Source organism: Acipenser ruthenus, chromosome 20 (assembly GCF_902713425.1).
Source record: "Acipenser ruthenus chromosome 20, fAciRut3.2 maternal haplotype, whole genome shotgun sequence".
In the NCBI taxonomy this organism is placed as follows: Eukaryota; Metazoa; Chordata; class Actinopteri; order Acipenseriformes; family Acipenseridae; genus Acipenser; species Acipenser ruthenus.
Genome location: NC_081208.1, coordinates 22,338,401 through 22,364,406, shown reverse-complemented (window position 1 = coordinate 22,364,406; position 26,006 = coordinate 22,338,401). Strand labels below are relative to the sequence as shown.

Sequence of the window (26,006 nt, the reverse complement as noted above, 5' to 3'; positions counted from 1 at the left end):
TTTATAGGATATCTAGTGCACTTGCACTTCCTGGGTCATTTTATCTCAGCAGTGTCTGGAATAAAGCATGCTACTGTTTGAAAGCATGTCAGTTAATAATGGAAGCAACTGATTGGTTAATGACAGGAAAGAAGCCATTGAAGGGGTGGGAACAATTTTATTCGCCAAGTGAAATTACCAAGCAAGCGCGACACTGACTGAAAGCACAGCTTGCAAACAGAGACGTCTTTAGCCAAGTGTTAAATTTAGATAATAGGCACAGTACATATTATTAAAACACTTTACGCAGTTTATTATTTTTTTTACTCTATCCCGTCAGCATGGTTCTCAGACTGTAAAGAGGATTTAAATACCGTGGTGAGCTTGAGGAGACAGCAGTGTGCAGTGAAGACACTAATACAAACTGAACATCACTCTGCCAGGAGAAGACACGAAGAAGGATTTATCTGGGTTTTTTTGACAGATCTACACCCACGCAAATAGTGAGGTTTGCCAAGCTTTGAATCTATCATGCAGGATCCAAACAAGTGAAATCTCTCCTTGTGTTTCAGTGTATAAAGACAGATCTCCCTCAACTACAGGACTGCATTAGGGGGTTATTATCAAAAGCTCATACTTCAAAGTGTAATACATGTATAAAAGGAAACTATATTTATGCTATATCATCAGTTATATTAACATTACATATTTTCACCACTTTTTTTTACTTGAAAAGTGCTGTTGTCCTCAAAATAAAAGCCACATAAGGTTTGCTTGAACAATTCACTTTTCCAAATCAGCATACAGATACTGTGCAGCAGCAAATTTAACATTTAATGTTTGAACAATGTATAGCAGCAGTGTTAATACTTAATAGATTAACCACTTTTTTTTTTGCTATTTGTATATTTTGCACATAACAGAACTGTCAAGTTTTTATTTTAATAACACAAGACCCTTATCATGTGTTCCGCTTGGGGGAATCACTCTAGAGTAGAACTGTTATTAGTTCACTGCATTACATATGCAAGATGTTATTTCCTTTTCCTGTTTTGTTCTTCGAGGAAGAGAGTTAAGATGGTGACGTACCTGTAAAGCTGCAAGACTGCTGCAAGATATGGTGACTGTACCATAAGACAAGCCAACCTATGGTTAAATAAAACCCTTGGCATCGATAAGCAACCTGCACTGTAGTCCTTATTAATTCCCCATGCATATGCTTACAATTCTCTTAATTTCGAAAATATTAAGGCCTGGAAAGTGTACAGCTGGCATCTATGTCAATCAAACCAGTCTTTCTGCCTCAATTGCGTCTTTGTATATTTCATTGTGTTTACTTTCAGAAGATTTTATGAGTTTTTAGATAGAACCTTGCAGAACATCAAAGATGAACTAAAATATGTCTTTCTTTTTAATACTGTAAATATTATGAACACAGGACATTGTGTATTCATTAAAATCAACTGAAAGATGGATCTTTCCACTGACCCATTTGTAATGTCATTGCTGCTTGACCAACTTCTTTTTGTCCTCCTAATAGTAATTGATTATATAAGTAAGGTGTAGGTTGCATAATGTGTGTGAGCTGCTGTGCACACTGTATTTATACATTTTCTAGAATGGATGTTGATTTGTTTGTTTGCTTCAATGAAAGCTTGTGAGGCTTATAACTTCTGAACACCATGGATTAATCTGTATACAGCTTCATAATCATGGGACAACAAAACACATACATATTGTAATGGACCTCCTAGCGGCTGCTGACTTCATGATACCGACATCAGCATAAGACACATACTTACCTCTTGACTACAGAGCTTGCTCTTTAGTTGAATGGTAATATGTTCTTCTTTGAACCACAAGAACATAACATTTTGAAACTTACAAACGAGAGGAGGCCATGCCACCCATCTAGCTCCTAGTAGCGGATTGATCTCAACCCTTCTTCACAGCGCAGTGCTTTATGCCTTGCGATTAATCTGGTTGCCCTTCATAGGACTCCAGTCAATCGCCATAACCTCTTTGGAGTTTGTAGTTTTGTGTCCATTCCTTCTCTTTCCATTCAATTCAATGGGCTGAGATGCCCATTCATTACAATACGCAGATTGTTATCAGCGTTCCTCCAAAACACTACGTACTGATGAAAAAAAAATAGATCTATGAGCATAATCTAGTTACTTGGTTCACATTTTCCTTTATTTTCTCAAATTAGGATGTAGGATTTTAAACAATACCAAAAGCCAATGATCAGCATGAAACATTACATCCTCCTGGGTCTTTGATAAGCTTAGAAAATGTCATTGCTGAGGCTGCAATTACAGCTGTAAGCCAGTGGACAAGAACCTAAGCGTGTTAGTCAGCATTAAAACTGATAAGGCTGCAGTAAACACCAGTTTTAAACCATGGCAGATGGCCAGAAACCAGGATCTCATGGGACACATAGTCTGACAACTAAATAACAGTTGCATGTCTAATGTCTTCTGGGACTGCAAGCACATTTTCCATGAACACAAATATTCATGTGTAAACTTCCAAGAACTGCTGAACACATTGAAAGCTTCAGGAGTACATTTCTGAAGGTCACGACAGGCTTGTTGCTTTAAAACTGTCTTTGCAATATAGTGAAATCCGAATTGCCCCATCACTTCAAAAAAAGCTCAGTCAAAAACATTAAACTAGAACTAAGTAAAAAGAAAACTTTTATGGCAGCATCCTTTGCTGACATGGAAGCATAAAATCAATTCTGGCAAAAGGACATTTTTTTCTCACAAAATAATTTCATTAAACTGTCCCCTAGTGCTTTCAAGAGAAATGTTGGAATGGTGGTTGTGGCTGAGGGGAGAAGTCCACTCATTCCAGGCTCATTTCACAGAATTGTTTTTTGGGCAGTCAGCGTCCCGTGGCTGATGCGGCATGGCATGTTTACTTCCCTGTTTCTAACATGCTGGCTCTCTGTGTGGCCCGATGGGCCTGTCTGCCTGTCACTACGCTGAAGTTGTTGTTATCTCAGATAATGACGTGCTTCTGGCCTTCACACCATGTCACTGTCCTCCACAAACAAGCACACTGCATTGAAGATCGCCGGCAGGGAATGTCATTTTATGCAGCCAGGATTTCCGACACACTTTGCATTCTGGGTGTGGAGGCATACATTGAAGTGTCACCGACGACATAAAGAATATCTAGCAAATATAGTCCTGTTTGTAAGTATCCTGGCAGGATTGCAGAAGTCAAGAAAAGCACTGTATTAAGTGGGACAGTTTAATGTTTTGCAGTCTGTAGGTTTAGCTGCATCCCCAGCTCAAATAACTACAGGCCGGAATTTTTCATTCCTGAACCCCTTTGAGATATTTGCTCTACAACTCCTGGGTTTGATTTTTACAAGTCGCTCAAATGCAAAAGCCAATCAAAATAAAGTGTAGGAAAATCTGTAAGAAAAGCTCCCATCTTTTAGACCCTTGTCCTTTTCAGAGCGGTAATGACACACCGATCACATGATCTTGGCAGTACAGGTCAATTGAACACTTTCTTTTTTCTTTTTTTTTTTTTTTTATCAGAGAGAAGAGCCTTCTGATTAAATACAACCAATTAGGATACATTTTCAGATAGCACTGTTTACGGTGGCAGTACTTTACTGAAATGCTTTACCTAACATGAGCATGTTATCACAAAACAGAGAAAAAAAGACAAAACATCCCATTTTAACTGAATGTTAAAACAGTTTATTTGCATGTTACTAGTAAAAGAAAAAAAAAAGCTTTGGGCTCTTGTAGAGGCGCCTTTCCCTCTATAAAAAAACCCTTAGGAAGCTGCAAAAAAAAAAAAAACACACAGCAGAAGCAAATTTAAATGAAAGAAAAAAAAAATTACATGAAGTTACAGCAGTTTATCTCTGGTGTTGATCCACTTGACATAAATTGGGTTTCAGGTATTAGCAATAAGGCCAAAGCTAAATCTAAATAACTTAACTGTACTGGTTAAGGATAACTGACAGGAACCTGATTGGGGTACAGCTCAAGTGAATTGGTACTCACATTAAAACACTTTCTCAAATGAACGTGTGCATTTCCAGCAGTCACAGAGTGAAACAATAAGTTAGAAACTTAAAAGGATTGTATACAAGTTAAACAGGATTACAAACTGTGACATATTAAGTAATCCTGTGATTACAGAACCCAACCAACATGCAACATCAACCCTTTTATGCTAATATTCTTTAAAAGTTTATAGTGCGGCAATTGTGGCAACAGTCTTAAATCTGCTTTTTATTTACAGCCATTCTGAAAACATTGGCATTGTCCCAATGTAGACAGATGGGTGATGCATGAGGTTTCATTCTTCTGTTTGCTTCCTCAATGTGTTTAATGTTAGTATGTTGTACTTTTCTTAATACTCAAATGTATTTCATATCAAATAAGTAGAACTAAATCTCACAAGCATAAATGTCTGAAAGAACAGGACAAAATCTTGGTTCAATGGCGTGCATCTTATAGTACTACGAAAACATCCAGAGCAGTGATGCTACTTCAGGTAAATGAATACTGTAATAATGTCTGAGAACACATTTTATGAACAAAAGCAGGCGATAAGTTAACACACTCCTAAAATTAATGTTCCACGCTGCTCTTAAAGACATTTTAGTCACTAACAACGGCTTAAACCAAAGTACTTTGTCAGAATGCAGGACGTGCCGAAGTAACCTAAAATGTTGAGCTTGAACGTGCCAATTTTGAGATTTCTATTTTAATTTTTAAATTAAAAGTCAATATTAAAACAAACGTTACATTTTACAATTAACTGTAAACTTCAGAAAAATGTGAAAGGTATTTACCAGTAAGCAGTCACACATGGCTAATCATTAAAAGGGTAACTGTACAAGACAAACAATGATCTGTCTGGGTTGAAATGTAAACCCACAAAAGGTTTGAGTATGCAATGAAACATGGCCCATTCAGGTAGAGGACATCATCTCTTTATTAATCAAATTTGGAAGCACTCCGCTGAAGCAGGGTTTTTTTTAATCTTAATACATTTGTAACAGGATCTCCACAACTTAAGCAAGATGGTATCTTTGTTTTATTATATATATATATATATATATATATATATATATATATATATATATATATATATATATATATATATATATATATATATTTATTTATTGTCTTTTGTACCAGTGGTGCATTTAAGGCAAACACAATGGTAACAAAACACAGAATACAACAACTGTACATTCAAATCAGGCAATACATTCTGCTATTTCATAGTCTACATGCAAATACATCTAATTACATAATACAAGTTAAATAACACAATGCAAAATATCTCAATCTCTAAAGTAAATAACTAAAACATTAAGAATAAGACTGTCAGTCACCTGTCAGATACCAGTATTTTTATCCAGACAAACACACAGGTAGCTATAAACATGGGGAGGGCAACTCCTACAGAGCATAAACAAACATTAAAACAGCTGTACATGAAGTCTGTCAGCTCTGCTCTTGTGAGTGAGCAGCAAATTCAACACAAACATTAAGAAAACATTATTCCATGATTGCTGTGTGAGCTCTGAATTTGTTGCTAATGTAGGCTCTACACACTAATTTTGACATGCTACTCTCTTGTAAACAAACAGCATATTTTATAATGTAAATATTTTCTGATGCACCTTGCCAGCATGCATGCCTCTTAAATCGTGAGTAATTTACACAGCAAGAGGCAAAACAAAACTAGAAACGCAGTATTCCCTTGGGCATGCTGCAAGCAGAATAGCATATCAGATTAGATTGTTTACGAAGTAAAAGTATATGTAAAGATCTGTATCACTGATATGGTCGAGAGGTTAAAATAGTGTTGCAGTGAAACCATTCATTTTACTGGCCACTACCTATAATGGAACTTTAATTAAATAATCACAGAATGTAGCTGTGTACCAACTGTAAAGAAACCACTGATTTACTGATATGTATTAAAGCAATGTGGCAGTGGAATGGTTATTTGTAATGGTCAACAACAGTGATAACATTTAACTGAGAATCATAGAATACAGCTGTCTACCAAACATTAAAAGGCATGTCACTATTTAGTAGCCTAAATGGACTTCAATAAATCAGGAACCCTCAAAACATTAGTGCAATATAGGATTTTATTTCAAGTCCAAAACCTTGCAGAAAAAAAAGTCAGTGTGGGCTACACAACTAAAATCTTAGTAAGATCTAATATCAGAAGCCCTATAAGGCCTATAAATACAAGTAGTGTTTTCATATATTTCACAATTTATCTGCCCTATTAAATAATGTCTTTGTTTAGATAGAGAATAAATTGGTTAGACACGACATTTTAAAATATCACCCTATTATGATTAGCTGAACCATTAGCATTAGTATTCAAAAGCAGTATTAACAATAAGCACTCAAATAAGTGGTAGGGCACTTCATAGGGGACAGTTAAATGGTAGGGAAGAAAAGGCAACTTTATTCAATAAAATCTGTTTTTATCTATTAAAACTCTCAAATACCGATTCACAGCTTATAATGTGGGGGGTTTCAATTTGTAATTGAATATACACACACACACACACACACACACACACATATACATAAATATACACAGTCTAACTTCACTAAAACAAACCTTTCTTATAATGATCCCCCTTTTAACGATCAAAGTAGCAAGAAACGTTTCTTTTACAAAATCTACCGGGATAAAACGATCTTGGTAGTGACTGACACTGAACTTTCTCCAGTGTGAATGTGTTATTGCAGTGTGAATGTGTTAGGCACGAAAAATATGAAGCAATCTACGCTGGATGTTTTTCATGAGAAAGGGCACGTAATTATTGTATTCAGCATGTAAGTGTACTACTTATTTTTTTTCATTTCTTTACTATTTAAAAATATACAGTTTAAATGTGGATCAGTGTGAAGTTATCTTGAAAGAACTGCTGTATACTGTATAAAGATGTTCAATTCAATTTGGGCGTTTCTTCATTATTCTGATACAGCAAATTGCCAAACCCTATTACAGTGAACAACCTGCTATAACGAACATTTCTCCAGGTCCCAGCGGGGTTTGTTATAGTGAAGTTAGACTGTGTGTGTGTGTGTATATATATATATATATATATATATTATATATGACAGACACACACTCAAGGAAGAGATTTATTTCAAGGCACCTCCTTTATGCAGAGATTCCACATAAGTCACTGCACTCTGCATGGATGTCAGGCAGTATCCCTCCTCACCAATCAGATACCTGAAAGACAGAATTGCAAGAAATGGGGGTTGCTACACTTTCCAGTGTGATGGCTTTCCTGTTTTTGGAAAACATTATTATTATTCATATTATTTTTAATAGGGACAGTGAAGTTAGTGAAGGACCAACATTGCCCCTAAATTTCATTGTGGTCTCTTATAAACAGGAGGCTGTGTGGTCCAGTGGTTAAAGAAAAGGGCTTGTAACTAGGAGGTCCCCGGTTCCCACCTCAGCCACTGATTCTTTGTGTGACCCTGTGCAAGTCACTTAACCTCCTTGTGCTCCGTCTTTCGGGTGAGACGTAGTTGTAAGTGACTCTGCAGCTGATGCATAGTTCACACACCCTAGTCTCTGGAAGTCGCCTTGGATAAAGGCGTCTGTTAAATAAACAAATAATAATAATAATAAACAGGGTTTTCCCACTACTGATAAGTATTTAGCTTGGCTGCTCTGTGAATTTAAAATTGGAAAATACAGACCTCTATGTACCAAATGGATATCAAAGAATGTGAGGATTACATTTAAAGAAGAATTATACACAATGGACTGTGCTATCCCATTGTTTTCTATAGAGGTCAGTCATTCTGTTGTTATTCAATAACTGAACAGCAAATAAAGCACAGCTGAGAAATGACCTCAATGATTCGATTTTCTGGTCTAGCTCCGATTGATGATGGAGTTAGAGACAGCCCAAGGAGCAGATTTACAGTATTGCTTGTTATGCTGCCAGTATAGTGCTGATGAACAAAATACATTTAGACGTATCTAATCTCCAAAGGAAACAAAAGGGGTTGAACTAAACAATGTTTTGTAATGCATTATAAAGGTTAATGTGTACAGATCTGAAATTTAATCAATGCGATTCTACAAGCACTAGCCAGAAGGACATGCCTCAGAAGATACTGAAATTTGGCCTGCTGAGGATCAACAGTTTTTTTTTTTGTAGGCAATTATTTATTTCAGCCTCATAATTGGTCCAAACAGATTACCAAGAGCAGGGGATTTCATCAAAACTCTAAGCTCGTTTGTCTTTTTTGGTTCTCGTTCCTGACAACGATGAACAAATATAGTGGTGAACAAAGTGCTTGCTGTGCCACCGCGGGACAGGAAAGCGGCACAGGAAACATAACGCCAGCGGCCAGTGCTGCCCTACTTCCAAAACATTACCGCCCGCCGTCACTGGGCACAGCTTCATCAGCATTCATTCTGTTAAGAAGTCTGGGATAGCTTTCTTTAACATCATTTTAACTAGACTTGCTGTAACATTCTAGTGATAGAAATAAAAACAAAAATATCCAAAAAACAACAAAAAAAATAAAAATAAACGTTTAAAATAATGTAAAACCCTGCAGGCAAAAAAAAAAAAAAAAAAATCCAAAACAAATAAGAGCTTACAATTTACTTTGCACATCGTAATTCTGTCAAGCACACATCAGCAACACAACCCACACAACACATAAATCAATCCATCCTATAGACATTTGACATATTTAATCTCAACCATTCTAATCCTTTTTTTTGTTTTGTTTTAAACATCCCAACACTGGGATATTAAGCTCATCCTAATGAAATAATTGCACAGTTTTTTTTTTAATGTTCAACTGGAGTCTGTATTTATAAGGTGTGTGGGTGGTGTGTTCCAGTGAAATGGCATCCTTCCCTTATTCTCTCAAAATACTTCCTATATAGTCTGTTGCCTCTTTGCACGCAGGAGCTTGACGGCATGTCGGTGAGCTACCGACTTCTGGCCAGCTGTAGCAGATGAGGAGAAACAGCCCTTGACGATTTTGCCTACTAGAGGAGCCACTCTGACCCTATAGTCTATACTCTTGAGACTGCATAGAATCTTTTTGGATACTGCCCTCAGGCTAACAGTACGCTAGTAAAGCCTTAAGTGTTGTTATACATCGGGGTGTCAATATACATTTCTTGGTCTTCACCAGATGACTGTATCAGACACCTTGTGAACAGCACATGGAAGGTTTGCCAGGGTATGTACGAGTTGTTGGTCAAATTGACTGCAACGAGGATATCTGGCAGGCAAGTAGGCTTACAACACATCTAGTGAACAGATATTACACACGTGCATACTGACAGCAACACAAAATAAATGTATTCGCTAGATGGCGCTAGTTAACAATTACACTATAAACCTAAACAGACACTTGTAGTCTATTGTTGTTGTAGCCTCTGTTATGTAGGTAAATGAAGATATAATCTGGCAAATGCAACTCAAGAGCTGTTCCTGAACTCAGGTCAAAGCACTGTAACTGGAAATATCATAAAATGGTAAAAAAAAAAAAAAAGACATCCAGCATGATTTTGAAGTCTCTTTGCCTGAAATCAATGAAAGTCCGAGTGTGCAATCCAGCACCAGGTCATGTGATAGTATGAAAAATAAAACAAAAACAAAAAAACAAGAGCAAGATGTTGCGTATATACTCACATGTCCTGCCAGCGCCATCCTGCAGTTGAACAGCAAATAAAATGTCATCCATACAACAAGCTATCTCTTGATAAATTTGCGGTTTTAAAAAAAGCTGAATATTCACCAAAACCAACACAAAAAGATCCAAGTTTCAGACATTCTGAAAATAAAAACTGCCTCCTTAAAGCAACAAATAAGAAAACCTGGATCCTGCAGTTAAAGGAATAACAAGTGAATGTCTTTCTATAGGAATAGATTAATCAGGCTCTTGTTAATAACAGGAATTGTGTTTATTATATTGTGTACGTACAGTAGTAAAGCATTTTTATTATTTTTTTTAAAAGCATTCACATTTGTCATTTTACCTTGTACTGTACTTACTCATTAAAAGCAAGCAAACAAAGGCTTTACACTGCTATTCACTATTGAACCTTAACTACTTTAACATGCAGAATGTCGTCAACTGTCTATATTCTGATATCAGTGAGGACTACCACTGCCAAACTTCATTGCTTGAGTGTGTATCGGAAAGAAGAATCAATCCCCACCCCATATACTTTATAAGCCAGTAGGAATGGAAAGACATTCCAATACTGTCCCACCCTTACTATCACCACAGCTCTGTATACAGTCTCTTTTAAAAAGTGTAGTGTACCATACAGTGTTACAAGTTTTATATACATTTCAGAAGATGGTCACTGACTCTGACAGCTTGAGTCCATGTTCAGGGACAACAGATAATTATTGTTGTTCCCACAAATAAGAGACTGTTTAAGGCAAAACAATACAAGAGAGATGAGAACCGACACCGAAAAGCAACTCGATAAAAGTGTGTTTAAGAGCCATGATTTAAAATGAACTTAGTCACAATTTAGCCTCAAACTAGTCTAGCAGACTGTGAAGAAACTGGGCTTTTGGAACACAGCCAGGGCTCAACCTGGCATCAGCCAAGACTGAACATGTTGGTGTACCACTATTTTATGTACAAAACCTTAATCCCAGACGGTTGGGCTTCCTATGGTTAATACACAGATTGTGTATCACTAAATCTTTGTAATAGGAAAGCAGCCTGGTATTCAAAGACTTCAAAACAGAATAGCTATTTTACCAAAGAGGTTCATGTAAAACCATATTACAGATAATGCAGTCACATCTGAATAGTTTGTATGCAAGTAGTTATTTTCATCATGACACTTCCTGTTTGTGCCCCTCCCCAAAAGGAAGCACACAATTACAGTATCAATGTTTAAAATTGGAATGTTGCTCTTTGTTCTTGTGAACTGAAGCTCAGCAACATGGCATGCAAAGTTTCTGCCAGCTTAGTCTCGGGGCAGTCTCTCTCTCGCCCTCTACATTAGAAAAAGCATCTGCAAAATGGCACAGGTTAGTTTTACGGTGCAGATGGAAATGTAGTCAGTTGGCCATTACTGGTTTTGTTATACAGGTTTAGAAACTCACACTAGTCCTGGTTTTGAGAAGTTGTCTTGTTTATATGTATTGTCATTACCAGGGGCCATGACCCCTGCTAAGGTCAGCTCTAAAAAGATTAGTTACCACTGCATGAACACGTCTTACCTGTAAGTTTACTATTTGCAGTTTTTCATGCAGCTATATAGGGGAAGAACAATTTTGTTTTTACTGAAAGTTTATACATTTTTTTTGTGTTGAAACAAAACATTTAGGAAATTGGGGTCCTGTAACTCAAGACATATGCTTGCATTTCCATGCAATATCTTGGCATCTAAAACATAAATTAAAAAAAAAAAAAACTGTCCAAAGCCTAACTAGATTACCATAGGCTATTTAAACTTTCACAAATCCTATATCCAAATACTTAACAACCACACTCCTGGTTCGGATTGCATAATTTGGCAGTGACAAAATTTAATGAAAGCTGTAAGCTTTGCCCTATCTCAGATACATATCTTCAGTTAAAAAAAAAAAAGAAAATGACATACAAATGAAAGCAAACAGTTTATCCTCTTCTACAAGGAATCATAAGTGAACCCAGCAGAAGCTGAGGATATCGTGACAATAGACTGCTCTGAATTAAAAACTGCTGTTAACTTTGGGTGACCTCCTGATAATTAGTCCAAGACACGAGAGAAGAGGCTCCCGTCTGCCAAAGCTATTGGAAAATGCTTCCTTTTCTTAAGCTCAGGCCCTGGTCTTTTAAGTGTGTTTCTTTTTTACACGGCTGTATAGTGTATGTTAGCAGAAGAGGTATGGCATGGGCAGTGTTATGAAAGAAGACCACCAGGTGCTGGTTATTAGTCCTATTACTTGCCCTCACAGCTTCTCCTTGTATTATGTGGCATGTACTTGATTGTATTTGGAGCAATATCCTTTATATGCTCATACAAAGTCCACAAAAGTAAGGATTATGCTGAAAAAAGACATTGCAGGAATACGTACAACAGCAAGCTGTAATGTGTTTAGTTGTAAACCCTACAGCCTTTTCAATAATTATCCAAGGAAACATCCACTTTTACTTTAAATCCCAATTTCACAAACGCTGATAACTTTTCTTCAAAATCAGCCCCAGAAAATGAATTTTCACAGAAGCCTGCAATTGAGAAGTTTTTACATAGCAACTCTAGCAAGCTAATCCACATATCTTTCTTATGTTTATTTTAATGAGTTTTCAAACTAAGTATTTTGTGGTGACAAAATGCCATTTTTTTTCAAAAAAACACAAACTTCAAATTCCCAAACCACTGCATCATCTAAAGCCAGTTACCGCAATGGCTTTAAAAAATAGAAAAATACATTATACACTCTCTATAATGATAAAAACTAAAATTACAGTAATCACTATAATGAAAAGTAGACCACCATTAGACACCCACATATACATACTGTATGTTACGGGCAAAGCCCACTGACTTTGGGCAAAAATTAAAATAACTTATTTCGTGCTTTGCCTAGGCAAACTGTGGTCTGCCCATTGCTTCTCGGGCAGAGTCCGAATCACTCCCTCTGTTCTTTTATTCCTGTTCTGAGTGATAGGCAGATTTTCGGAACAAGGAATAAACATGAAACCCCATTGACACATGCATACAAAAAGGAGTATCATTAATAATGTAATAACCAATAATAATAAGAATAATAAGGAGTTGTATTGAACTGTCTCAGAGAGATGGATGCACTTACTGGATGGGAACATGAATGATTAGCTGATTCACGACAGTGTTTATGACAAGCGATCCAAGAGTTGTAGGGGCGGAGTGACAAAGTGTACGTACAGATCTAGATTTTCATAATTTGTCTAAAATAAATTAGTCATATATATCTCATTAAATGTCGTCAATAAAAACACATTTTTAAATATATGTATTTTCTGAAACTAGACTTCCTGTGTAGTTTTTATGAATGAGATGAGCGAGTGAGTGAATGACACTATTCAGGTAGGTGGGTTAAACATAAAATTAAAGATCTTTGAGATCAATTTCGCACTTTGACTGGACATTATTGGACACTCCTAGATCTGCCCGGGCAAAACCCAGAATGTGATTCATTTCTGACTTTGGCGAGGCAATTCGTGAATCACCAGTTTCAGGGTTAATTCCAGATTTTACTGTGAACTTAATTAGTCACTGTGTATGGTTCAAACTGCTATGCAATAGGTGTCTAGTTTCTAATGCATTGTATATTGTTTGCAGCCTTTATTTCCTAAACTGTAACATGCGATTACGATTAGGAACAAGTTGAAGAGATGCTCAAAAAGCAGAACAAAAAAATCCCTGTGCAGAACTGCTGTTTTAAAAAAAATGTAAATAGGTTTAATTTCCAGGAGACGAATGGGAAATGCCCAGTTTTAACAGCTAACTATGACAAACTAAGGGATGTTAACAGAAAACTTGAAACCACAGCCCTAGCACAGGCTTATTCCAAAACATGAGATGGTACAGAGTAGAGTTTAATAGAATTGGACGCAGCAGCTGCTCATCAACCAGGGCTTGATCATAAACCTGGTATTAATTTATCCTAATCTAGTAAATTACACAAATCCTACTTAGCACTGTATTCCTATTCACCAATGATAATTATTGATATACATATCTGCCCAGCATCTATAAAGGAAGAATGATCATAATGATCAGTTATGTAGTTTTCCACAAATGAGGATAACCTAACAACCCACAAGCCCTCTAAAAGGTGTGTTTAAATTAAAATTAGAAAATGGATCAGGTAGTTTTTTAACCCTAATCTGTCAATATGAGGTCCCTAAAGTCTCGTAAAGGACCTTGAATGTCATCTTTCAAACCATGTTTGACCTCCGTTTTCTGCTTGATGAAACATCTCCTTTATAGCACCCTACCTCTGAATGTTGTCTTTCAATATAGACCAAAATCTGTTTCCTCGCTGTCCTATATGTTCAGTCTGTGTATTTAAAATTTATTATAGCAAATTAAGTCGAGAATAGTGTTTCAATGGGCCTCATTTACAAAACATTTCTGGATGGTTTTAAGTAATTAAAATCATGTTTGCAGTTCATGAGACCTTTTTTGGCACATTCAAAAAGTTGTAAGGAATGTTTCATCACAAAATGTACATGTGGTTTCCATACATACAGACACCAGCTTGTTTCAGTTCATCAGTTAGTTGGTAGTACAAAATATGCTGTTGAGAGCAAAGGATTAGCAGCAGTTTTGTGATATTAATAAATAAACAGCTTTGTGATATTAATAAATAAATAGTTTTGGGATATTAATAAGTGATGCAGTTGTTGCGTCACTATTAAACTACTTACTACAAGTTAAGGAAATTGCAGGCTATAAATAGAACCATTGTTTTCCCAGAAACGGGAGGTTCTGTTAGTTGAAAGAAAATTTAATCAAAAGAATGTGATTTTCATATGCCAACCAGTAGCTGTGAAAGCATTTGCATTTACAGTATTGACACATTTTAAATGCCTACAATGTAAGACAACAGGGAACAATAGAGAGCACCATATTGAAATGACTTGGTAAGAATAATACAATCTTGAAGTATCCTTTCATCTTCAAGTGCGTTATTCCCTGTGGAAGCACATATGGACTACCTCACTGTTGGCTTCTTGTACCGCATGTCATTTTGAACGTGAAAACCCTGTGTAGATAACCTAAACTGAATAAACAGGGCCAACAGCTGTAACCCACGGTAAACTACACAAGTGGTTCACCTAGACTCCTGCATTTTTAAAATCACCAATAAAGCATTTGTACCCTTCATGGATAAACTCCTCCAGCGCTGCACACTCTGACACCAGCTGTGGCAGGTCACTCTTCAGGGCAACATAGGACAATATGGGTAACAGGTCATCAGCACCGCTGGGGGGGGGGGGGGGGGAGGAGACAAAAAGGCGACAGGTTAGCATGCAGGTCACATTCTCCGTTGGGTCAATAGGTAGCACGACCTCTTCTAGGACACACTGACACATGTTTAAATCCTGCCTGGGGTTAACTGTTTTGCTTGTGTAGTGTTCTGGTTAACTGTCCTGGTAGATTATCATTAAAATGTTATCATTTTATCACAATATTCTTATTGATTCTCCAAGATAATGCTTACTGTTCTTTTTTCTAAATCTATAATTATTTTCTATTTGGAAAACAAGAAACACACACACACACAAAAGGAGAACCTTAAACCAGGCTTTGTATCTTGTAACATGTTTTAAAAAAAAAAAATAATAATAATAATAATAAAAAAATAAAAAGGATCTAATGGTCTCAGAAGAGGTTATAGTGGAGGAACATTTTCTATCTTTAAATCAGATGATCGCTCTGTTCTTAGCTCTGTGCTTTCCTGCACCACACACAAGGATAGAGTATTTCCAGGTTGCACCACACCAGCTTAATGGAAGTACCGTAGAGTGCCAGCCCACTGACAACTGATCCATCGAGAGAGAGAGAGAGAATTGAAGACACAGTCAAGCAAAAGATAATTTGGACACTAAAGCAACGCCACTGCAAAAAGGTAAACACAAAGCTTCAATGACAGGCAATTGCTGTGCGTGACAGTGTGCTGTGGTGTTACATTTCATATTTAAGCTGTGTTAACTTGACTCACGCATGCCCGCCCATTACCAAAACGCATTATGGGAACAAAAAAAAAAAAAAAAAAACACGGTTTGCAAGAAAACAAACAAGTTTTGTAGGCCAAGAGATTGTTTGAAGCTTCCAGTAGCTTCACAATGATTAATAAAGCAGGGCAATGCGTTTAGTGTACAATGTACTGGGCATAGCCAAGAACCACTCAGATTAATTGCAAAACATTTAAGCACTTTAACTGACATGTTAAGCTACTTACGCTTAAGTATTGGAATAACTGAAGCAATAAAATCTAATCCGATAACTGGTTCACTCAGCACTAGTATGTTTCCAGCACAGCATAAAACAAGGAGATTCAGTAAATTAGGATACATTTACAATAAGCTGAAGGTAATTGCAACTTTACTGACAATGCTGTATTCCTTCTGTTTTGAAATCTCATCACAATAATTAGATCACAACTTTAAATGTTTAATGCAAAAGCAGCTACCATAGTAGAGTTTAAAGTTTATACCTGTTGTGAACTAGCAATGTCAGTATTTTAATTGTATTCAGCTATTTGAGATGAAAGCAGAAAATAATTGTGAAGCTTTATAAAGATAGTTACAGAAATCAAGCAGTTATAAAATACATTGCACAAACAGCAGTTTTATAAACAGTGTGTTCCCAAATAGAGCACCAGACATTATCAAATACATGATTTATTTATTTTAAAACTGGCGACTAGTCGACTTGCATGATTATTTTTACCTCATCTATTCATTCTATCCCAAATTCACAGTGATATTTTGATAGAACTGGGCATATCACATACCCTCTAATGATAGCTACAAAAAATAAAAGATATGATCATATTTACTATATAGGAATTTGCCTGCGAAAAAAAAAAAAAAAAGCAATCAATGTAATCATGGAATGGCATACTTAACATTTTACTGCAGTCTGCACCTTTGATACTCAAACAAAACACCAAACAGTGAAAGACTTAACTAAAACGGAATTACAACTCTTCCCCCAAATTAAGACACATTAGAGGTTTCAGGAATTAGAATGCTCTTTTTTATTCCATTGTGCGCTTCTCCCTTTTAATGGGTAATAAACACCTTGGTAAATCAAAGACCTTGCAAAAAAATGTGTAATATTGAATTGCTTCTGTTATTGTGTTTATAAAACAGACACTGAAAGGTCAGCCAACAGTTGGAAAATAAGAAATAAAATCAAGTTGAAGGAAGTGTTTATATATACACATTTCTGTCCCCTGTAGTTAGTTCTAAAGGCAATGACTAAACGAATCAAAGATCAGAAGTGCGTTATAAAAACAGATTATATTAACTTTTAATAAAAACTGTGGTTGTAACGGACAAAGTCTTCTAGCATGACTGAAAAGCACAGCCACAACCACTGAAGACTGGAACACAAGCCTCCTGGTTAAAAAGAACTAAACCAGAATGGGCACAGTGTCACAATAGAAGGGCAGGCAGCCTCAAAAAACTACCATGTTTAGATATTTCATTGCAGGATAAATTAAACACAACACATTGGGCTTGAGTGCCTTGTTGCAATACATAGATGCGATCCAAGGTTAAAAACATGCAATGTTCAAAAAATTGTATTCGCATCCATCTGGCATACAGATCAAATATTCTTGTTGCTTTTGTAACTACAATACAATTTATCCAAGTTTTTGCTAAATTAGTGTGAAAAATGTAATCACTGGTCCTGCTTTCATTGTGCTGAAGTCCTGCATGTCTTGAATTAATAAAGTAAAAATAAATATCAAAAGAACCAAAAACAGAAGAGAAAAGAAAAAAGGGGAGCAGTGATATTTGTTTCAGCTTCTATTTGCAATACAATTCACCACATGGACAATCTTCCAAAAAGAACAAATAGTCTTAATTCCTCACGCAACAGGCTAAAATGCTTAAATTTGCAATGAACCTGAAAAACTAAGATAATCAGAAATATAAGCCTGGCGACCTTTTTCCACCAGTCGCAATGGGGAGTGTGCTATTACTCAAAGGAAAGCAATCAAGTAATCACTGTGTTATAATCAAAACACCCGTGGAATAAGGGTACAGCTGCTTTTCATCAAAGGCAGCAATACAGTATAGAGCCAAATTTCTAAGGAATTGCATCACTGAATAGTTGTAAACATCAAGTAAGACGGACCTCCATCAGTTAATTTTCACAGTCAAACACTGGTAATGGAACTTGACTGAATCATAGAAAACAGCCTTCTACCAACTGTAAAGACAGTTGGCTGTGTGATTAAAGCTTGTTTATAACATGGTCCTACGGGGTGAACATTTCAAATTTCTTTATTTGAATGAGGTATCAACCAGTGTATTAACGGTTATTTTTTACTGGACAACAGTAATGGAACTTAAATTGTGAAAACCCATTTTAGGTCACAAGTCAATGTCAGTCAGTACTTAAAATGGCCTCTTACACACGAGACTCTGGCAGTGGGGTGACAGCAGCTTTGTAAAAGGACTGCCACAAAAATGTTTTTTTCTGGTAGGATATCGTGAATTTGACCCAGAGAAGGAAGCCAATACTCCAAAGCCTTAAATCTATCTGGGAACCAAAGTCAAATGACTACAATATCACAGCTATCACAGGCCAAAGTGTAGGGATTTTGCCAAAGGAGTTTCCATGGAACATAAAATTAGCATCTCAAAATTGATTATGCGATGACAGCAGCTGAAATAGCAGCAAAGGATCGATAACAGATCAACTCCCCTCACAGAGATCTTTAACGACTGCTTAAACGAGAATCGATTACACGATATCAAGATCACAATAAAACATACTAGCTTAGAGTATGGTTCATGCAACAGTAATTGGACCAACAACTCACCAAGAAATAAAATGGATTATTTTTTCTTCGGTACAGTACATTAATCTTTGTTAAATTGCTTTTTTTTTTTTGCATGTGGATGAAGCCAGGGACCCCCAGCCCCGCTTTACTGTGAATTTCCTTTCATTAGAATATCGTAATCATTTCACTCCTTCACACGCCACCTGCCTATATTAGCAAACTTGGTAATAATTCTGTATTTAGTTTGTGGTTATGTTATGTCTGATGTGACATCAACAAACCTGCAAGTGAAAATATAGAAACTTTGGCCTGTCTCCATGTCCCTCGGGGGTACAGGGGGTGTGGGGTGGGGGGCGTTGCGGCAAGAGAAGGGAGGCAGGATAATAGAACAGGGTGTGGGAGAGTGTGTGTTCCAACAGGTAAGAATGCATGTGCAGGCACTGGGAATCCTCACTACTCCCATACAGTCGGGCACTTAATTACTACTTTGTTATTTTTTTTCAGCCGTAAAAAAACATGACACCTTTTTAACTTTGGCCTTTTGCGTATAATATACATAATGTTTAAAGCCATCAAATTTTTCTTCACCAGGAAAACAGAACACATTTTGTTTAGTTCATGTGAGGGATATGGATTAATTGGTCAATCAATAGCAAGCCCTCCCACACTACATTAATTGTATGTCATATATGGTTGCTTGCATCCTTTAGGTAATAAGAATGTACCAGGGAAAATATTAAATGCATATAAAAAGCATATTGTAAGATACAGATATGCTGAAAAGATCAGTTTCACCAATATATCCAGAGAATAAATCAATAAAATGGTTATATTTCTACTGTACATTTCACTTTATATCTGCGTTGCAGCATGCTATACAACTACAAGTCTGGGAGTACTTTCTTTCGCCTACCCAGCCCACCACCCCAATGTGACAAGTTAAAACCACACTAATTGAAACACCATTCTTACATTTCTTGCAGACCCACAAGCCACCAAGCATGTGGTGCCCTGACCTGTCATAAACCATCCATCCTGCATCCATTAAAATGATTCTCATTGTGCTGGAGGGCTACAGCAGACCATTACAAGTCTAAAAACTGACCTGACTTACGGACCTGACTTTTTGGAGACAGGGCCTTTTCTAGGAATGGTCATGTGCTTCCCTGCCTCCCCCCAAAAAAATAAAATAAAATAAAAAGCACTGTGCTACCGACTTAGGAAATGGGCCACTGCCCATTTACTCACTGAATTATGAGGCTAGCAACAAAATGTACACCAGAGTCCCAGGTTTTAGTTGTACTGTCCGAGATGAGCAATCGTGTGACCCAGATTTGGGACTCATGCTGCTTTGTGCCTCCAGAGATTTGGAATCAAGTGACCTTAAATCTTTGTAAATGACATCTTATTATTGTTCAAGTATTAGAATGAGTGAAGTTGGTGTGATTATTATACATATATTCTTTTAAAATGTTTAATTAGATGGGGAGAAAAGTGCACTGGATTACAGTAGACTCGAGTGCACTATCCAAGAACTAAAAACCATTAAGCCAGGGAGGTGTACAACGCTTGGTTGCCTCAGCACTAAATGACACTGCAGACGGTACCCTGGTGTACTGCTTCCAAATCTACCATCTTTATTTATTGAATTATTTATTTGACAAATATGTATAGCAAAACCATTAAAAAAAAAAAAAAAGATACACCAAGACGCATTTGCACTTATGTCTACAGTTCACACGACATTGCAGAAGTAAGCTTCCAATGTTGTTACAAATGATTTCTTCACTTAAATACAATTTGTTGAAACAAAACTACTTTAATAACTACTGAATAAGCAGGCTATCCTGCTGCAGTCACTTGTCTCTGCTCATAAATTGACAATTGTATTAGTGTGATTTTTCACCAACAGTGAAGATAATAGCCTTAATACAAGTTACGCAGCTAAACCTGTGTATTTTTACTTTTCTTCTGCTCTTTATTTTTTTTCTTGACATGTCGAGAGTTGTACTGTGTTTCTGTTCCAGCTGCGAGAATCCATCTGCTTACAAAGATTTTTTTTTTTGTTTGTTTGTTTTTTTTATACCGGTTATGTGGAATATTCGCATGACCTAAAATGAGCAAGAGAAACCAGGGTAGAACACTACCGTGGGTGTCTCAAATATCTTTACTATGAAGCGCAAAGGTAAACAGCAAAAATAATTTGTTGGCAAAATGAACACATAGTGACTCAATTTGGAAAACCACCACATAAATAAAGTTGTGTGTTTTACTACTGTATTCACCTGTTGGATGCACTAATCTATAGGATACGTATCGGAGCACAGCTGGTTAAAGATGTAACAAGCTTCCAGACCCTCTTGTTCCTTACATAAAATTAAAACCCATCATTGCAATCCCTGACCACAAGCCATTCAGTTCACCGTGGGAAAGTTTCACTGCTTCAGCAAAACCAGGCAAGCATCTGTCTACTACTATTGATACCACTTTTCAGATAAGATGCCAAGCCAATACAACAGGAGGAGTCAATCAGCACCAAATCCAGAGTGGTGCTTCATTCACTGGATTTGATGAACTAAAGACCCGGATTCTGTTTCTGGGCTTGAACTGGGTACATGCACAGTGCTGTAATGGGCAGGTGTTTCTGGAATCCTGCACACAGTAATCCTATGAGCTGTTGTTTGCAGTATTGTTTAAAGGAAATAGTAGGTATTGTTGCCAAGGACAGTCACTATATTGTCAAACTACTATTTACTGAGATAAGGACAACAAAGTTTACAGTTCATACTAAAATTGTTGAGAAAAAGCAGTCTCCTTAAAAAGGCTAAACAAAACCAGACCACAACACCCCCACCTCCCCTCCCCAAGTTGGTATGCCAAAAAAATTGATCTGAAAATATTGTTTAAAAAGTAAGCAATTTAAAAATGTAGCTTTTATGTGCTTGCTGACTGAATAAACATGTTTCTAATTGTATGTAATCATGAGACTTAAACAAAATAAATGTAATATAATATTTAGACAGTCATTTTTTCAATTTTTCCTGTGTTTGTTTTCAATGACCACATAATGAAGAATGAGGATTTCATTACGAGCTGTAAATGACAAGCACTTCCTCGGAAATCTCCCATAGTGGGTAGAAATACCTGTTTGTTTTAACAAAAGAGCTAAACAATAATTTTAAACCTGCATTTCATTCTTTGCCCATAAAAGTACAGGTCTCTGAGACTTCAGAAGACCTATGGTAGTAATTCTGCTTAAAATAATAATAAAAACTATTTCAGAAATTGGACTGGGCAGTTTACAGCCATCTTGAGTGGAGAGGCAGTGTCCTTCTGGGTGAGCCTTGAAGAGGTCGCGCAGGAAGGGGTTTAAATGCCAAGTGGATACTCACATGGCCGCAGAGCTGTGCAAGGTAGTCGGCTCATGGGAGGTGCGGTACTCCTCTGCACACTCACAGATCAGACGCAGTGTTCGCACTGAAATGCAAGAGGAAGTCGGACTAACTTGGTGTCAGGGACAACAGAAAACTTTACTTTGCAAAAAACTTTGGTCAACCATGGTCTTTAAAATTCCAGTGCCTTCTTTCTACATCCTTGCCCAGAATAATTCAGGTTTTAATAAATGCCCAAATAGTACAATATGTGGAATGGATATTTTCAGAATTGTTTCAGGTAGGTTGAAACACAACTGAACAGTTTAAGATGTTCGGAACCACTTGCCCGTTGGGCAGGGAGGCTTTCATGACCAGCCTGGAGTAGAAGTTGAATCATCAAGATTCATTAGCTGCACTTTATCACCAAGCAAGAAGATCACATCTGACAACCAGACAATTAAAAACACTGCTTCTAATAACCTTATGCAAAGTCAAAAAACATATTGTTGGTTTACTTTAATAATGCTGGAAAGACAATGAATGTGCATTGGTATCCTCAGAAACTCACCAATACACTCAAGTTTCTTTTGTGGACAGCAATCTTTTGCGATTAGCCTCAGTTCCTGCACAGCAGATTCATAAGGGTAAGAACCAGGAGGAGATTCTGAGGGGCAAAGTTTAGACGCAACACCAATATCTCCAGGTTTACTATTTCTGTACAGTCTCATACTCTTTTCAAAAGCTAACTCTCTGTGTCCGTAAACTTTTCTGCAAAGAAAGGAAAAAATAATTAAAAAACATCAGAAGCACATTTCCAGGCATAGAAGAGGAACTTTATGATCGCTTCATGAATAAGAAACAGCAGAAGGCTCTCTACTGAAGCATTCATTTTGAAAAATAATTTGGTTATGGCCATACTGTACATAATAGAACACTTCACAATCCAGTCACTCCTTGCTAAACGCAGCAGCGCCATCTGCTGGTAAAGAGAGATATTTATTTTACCCTTGAATCTATAGAGAGTAACGATAACTACTGACCAACTTTTTCTATCTCCATGACAAGGTATCATCTTTTTTTCAGAGAAAGGCATACCCTCCTGAGGAACCTTTTAGCACCTTACACCCATATGGGGACACAAACTTACCAAATTGGTCAATTTTCTTTGTTTGTAATATTAGAAATGTTTTTTAAATTCTTGATATTTTGAACAATGCTGCAGGCAAGAATTTGTCCTTTAAGAACGGGCTACATGACATAGCGCCAGGACTATGATCTCAAGATATTGTCACCATTTTTAAAACCTATTTGTGTTAGTTGTTTTTAATTTTAAAATTACCTAAAGAGAGCCAGCAACAAGGGCCAGATGGGTGGGAAGAAAGCCTCCTCGATGCTGGCGAGGCACCGGTCCTTGGAGGCAGCCGTGTTCAGGGGCTCGAAGGACAGAATATACAAGGACAGCAGCCGGTCTGGTTAGATAAATATTGAAAAAAAATTACACACATCTCATTAAGACATTGAGGTCTAAATGAACTGTATATACAGTGCTGCTCCCTGGTGGTCACCAGGTAGATTCATGTTTTGAAATGATTTTTAGGCTTAAATAAAAAAAAATAATAATAAAAAAGGCAGTTCTTGTGAACACACACATGAGCCCAGGTGCAAGAATGTCGACTCCCACCTGTTACACTTGCTGGAGCACTTTCAGTGTGCGGGTTACATAACATTTTCATTTCACTTAATTATGCCCAAGGTGAACATATCTGAAAGTCAAAAGCTATTACCTGTGTTTAGTTATATTACTACAACATTACTGATGAGATAACCAAGTATTTATGTAACTTAGCTAACCCAAACCCTGTTTAATACTTGCCCGCTCAACACTGTCTTTCATTCAACTTTAGAGACAGATGGATAAATAAAAAAAATGTAAACCCCACACTGGTCTGTTTGGCTTAGCCGTGGAGATGAGATTTTAAATTGTTTAATGATAAGCGTTTGTCTTGTTTCTGTACATGTATGCACTCCAAATATGGAATAACATGTTTTTTAATAAACCTGCATTATTGCTTTAAATGGCTTATATTAAATACAAACAAACTCAACAAACAAAAAGAAATCATAAGAAACCATAACTTACAGCATGTAAACCATATTAAAATGATAAACAAAAAATAAAATGTTGTTAATCCAGAGCCATGGAAGAATAAGAGAGTGTCCATTTCTTCCACTAACCTATAGAGTTGTGGATATCCTTCACAACGCTCCTGAGGTGTGCCTGAAGCACCCCCTCCTCCAGATTGTGAATCAGGGGATCCACATCCACAGCAGGTTTGGACAAATCTGGCAGGCTGGCAGGTGGGCACTCAAACTGGGACAGAAACTGCTCCAAATCCTCAAAAGAACTGTCCCGCTCTCCCATGCTCAGCACTAACTTGTCCGCTTTAGTGCTCTGCCCAGTTTGTGTTTGTTCTTTAGCACACGTGTTGGCATTGTAGTCTTCAATGATGGGCAGGGATGTGACTGAAAGACTGTGTCTTAGTTTCTGGCTGTTTGTTTTGTTGTTTTCCTGAACTGATTGCATACAGTGGATGCTTTGGGAGGACTTCATGTTGCACCCCCTGTAGGTGGATGTGGATGGTGACTCAGGGGCCGTGACCTTGCTGACAATGGGGTAGAGCTTGTTGTAAATCCTGTACTGCAGTCTCTTCAGGAGCTTCATTATAGGATGCTCTGGACAGCTTTAAAAAAATAAAAAAATAAATAAATAAAAAAAAAAACTTTTAAAACAGTATTATGTGGAGTGTTTCCTTACATTTTTTTAAAAAATGTGTATAAACCTCAGAAACTCATGTTTGTGAATATAAATGCCCGCTGGCTACTTTGTGTTAAAAAGATTAAGATAAGTTTATTTACCTGAAGATATAAGAGATAAGACCAGACACCACAGAGAGGTCATTTGGATTTTTCTTTAGTTTTGCTTTCCATTGTTTTGGCCAATCCTGGAGGATAATTACACACAGGAAACCATCATGAAAATAAATAGCTGTTAAAACAGCTGTTAAAAGATAAAAGATTTCAAACACCAAATGTCCATATTACATAGCCTTCATTAGTGTAATTAATCAAACGTTAATTAATCACCATTACATAGCAAGTTTCATCAAAATTGAATGACTGGATCAGAAGACATTAAAATGTGTCATGAAGCACAAAGTATCCACAGTCAAATTTCCATAAGGTCAGCTGGCAAGTAACATGCAACATCAGGCAGAAGGAAGCTTGTGCACAAAACCAAGCACATACACGCAGTGCATTCCAGTTTAGGCAGGCTGCTGTATGCGCTTAACAAGATCTTGTAGTATATGATTTTGTGGTAAGCATAATTTGTATTGTAAAAATCATACCGTGATCATAATAGGAAATGAGTCAATTGGTATTTTTCATGTCCGTTTTTGGTTATTAGGGAATTCAATAATTTGGGTTTTACAGGCTACAAAGTTCAACATGCCAGTGCTGGCTTTTTGAAGCTGGCAAAGCCAGACACTTGCAGTAGTTTTTGGTCTTGGGAGCCATCCTTGTTATTGTCAAGGTATGAGATGATGATACAAGAAAATATAACCAGACTGTATACACCCAGTTTCCTCATACTTCATATATAAAAAAGTCTACTATATCCCAACATACTGTACAATGGCTGTAGTAGACATTACTTCTCTCTCTGTGGAACTTACATGATCCTGCTCGTACTCCAGAATGCTGGCATACAGGATTCTCTGCTCCTGTTCTTCAGGGGTTAAAGATGTAGAACTGGAAAAGCTCCTAAACAAACAAGTGGACTAAATTATTTCACCATGACCACATAAACCTACTCTGAAAAGGAGAAATACTTCAATGCCAAAATTGAGAATCATGGCGATTACTTCTGCCAAGTTAGAATAAAAGGGATCAATGTGAGATCTACAGAACGGAAAGACAACAGCTGTGACTCGGGACCAAACTGTAGGGTAACACGACAACTATTCTGATTGTTTGAATGACTCATGTTTTTGTACAGACCTAGACACCAACAGCACATGCAAAACAATTTGTTGAGTGATTAGTAGAAATAA

General features: G+C 36.9%; 1 protein-coding gene across 1 annotated transcript in view; it reads right to left on the bottom strand.

The window, feature by feature from the left end:
• Positions 1–5,109: 5,109 nt before the first annotated feature.
• The window catches only part of LOC117425724 (VPS9 domain-containing protein 1-like), a 32,409-nt gene continuing 11,512 nt past the window's right edge, over positions 5,110–26,006 (bottom strand). Inside the window, exons 8-15 of the mRNA XM_034042936.3 lie at positions 25,629–25,716; positions 24,811–24,896; positions 24,130–24,635; positions 23,234–23,363; positions 22,463–22,662; positions 21,913–21,997; positions 14,875–14,979; positions 5,110–7,239 (exon numbers count right to left, since the gene is read on the bottom strand). Coding sequence (XP_033898827.3) covers positions 7,146–7,239; positions 14,875–14,979; positions 21,913–21,997; positions 22,463–22,662; positions 23,234–23,363; positions 24,130–24,635; positions 24,811–24,896; positions 25,629–25,716 — 1,294 coding nt within the window. The 3' untranslated portion in view covers positions 5,110–7,145. The remainder of the gene's footprint in view (positions 7,240–14,874; positions 14,980–21,912; positions 21,998–22,462; positions 22,663–23,233; positions 23,364–24,129; positions 24,636–24,810; positions 24,897–25,628; positions 25,717–26,006) is intronic.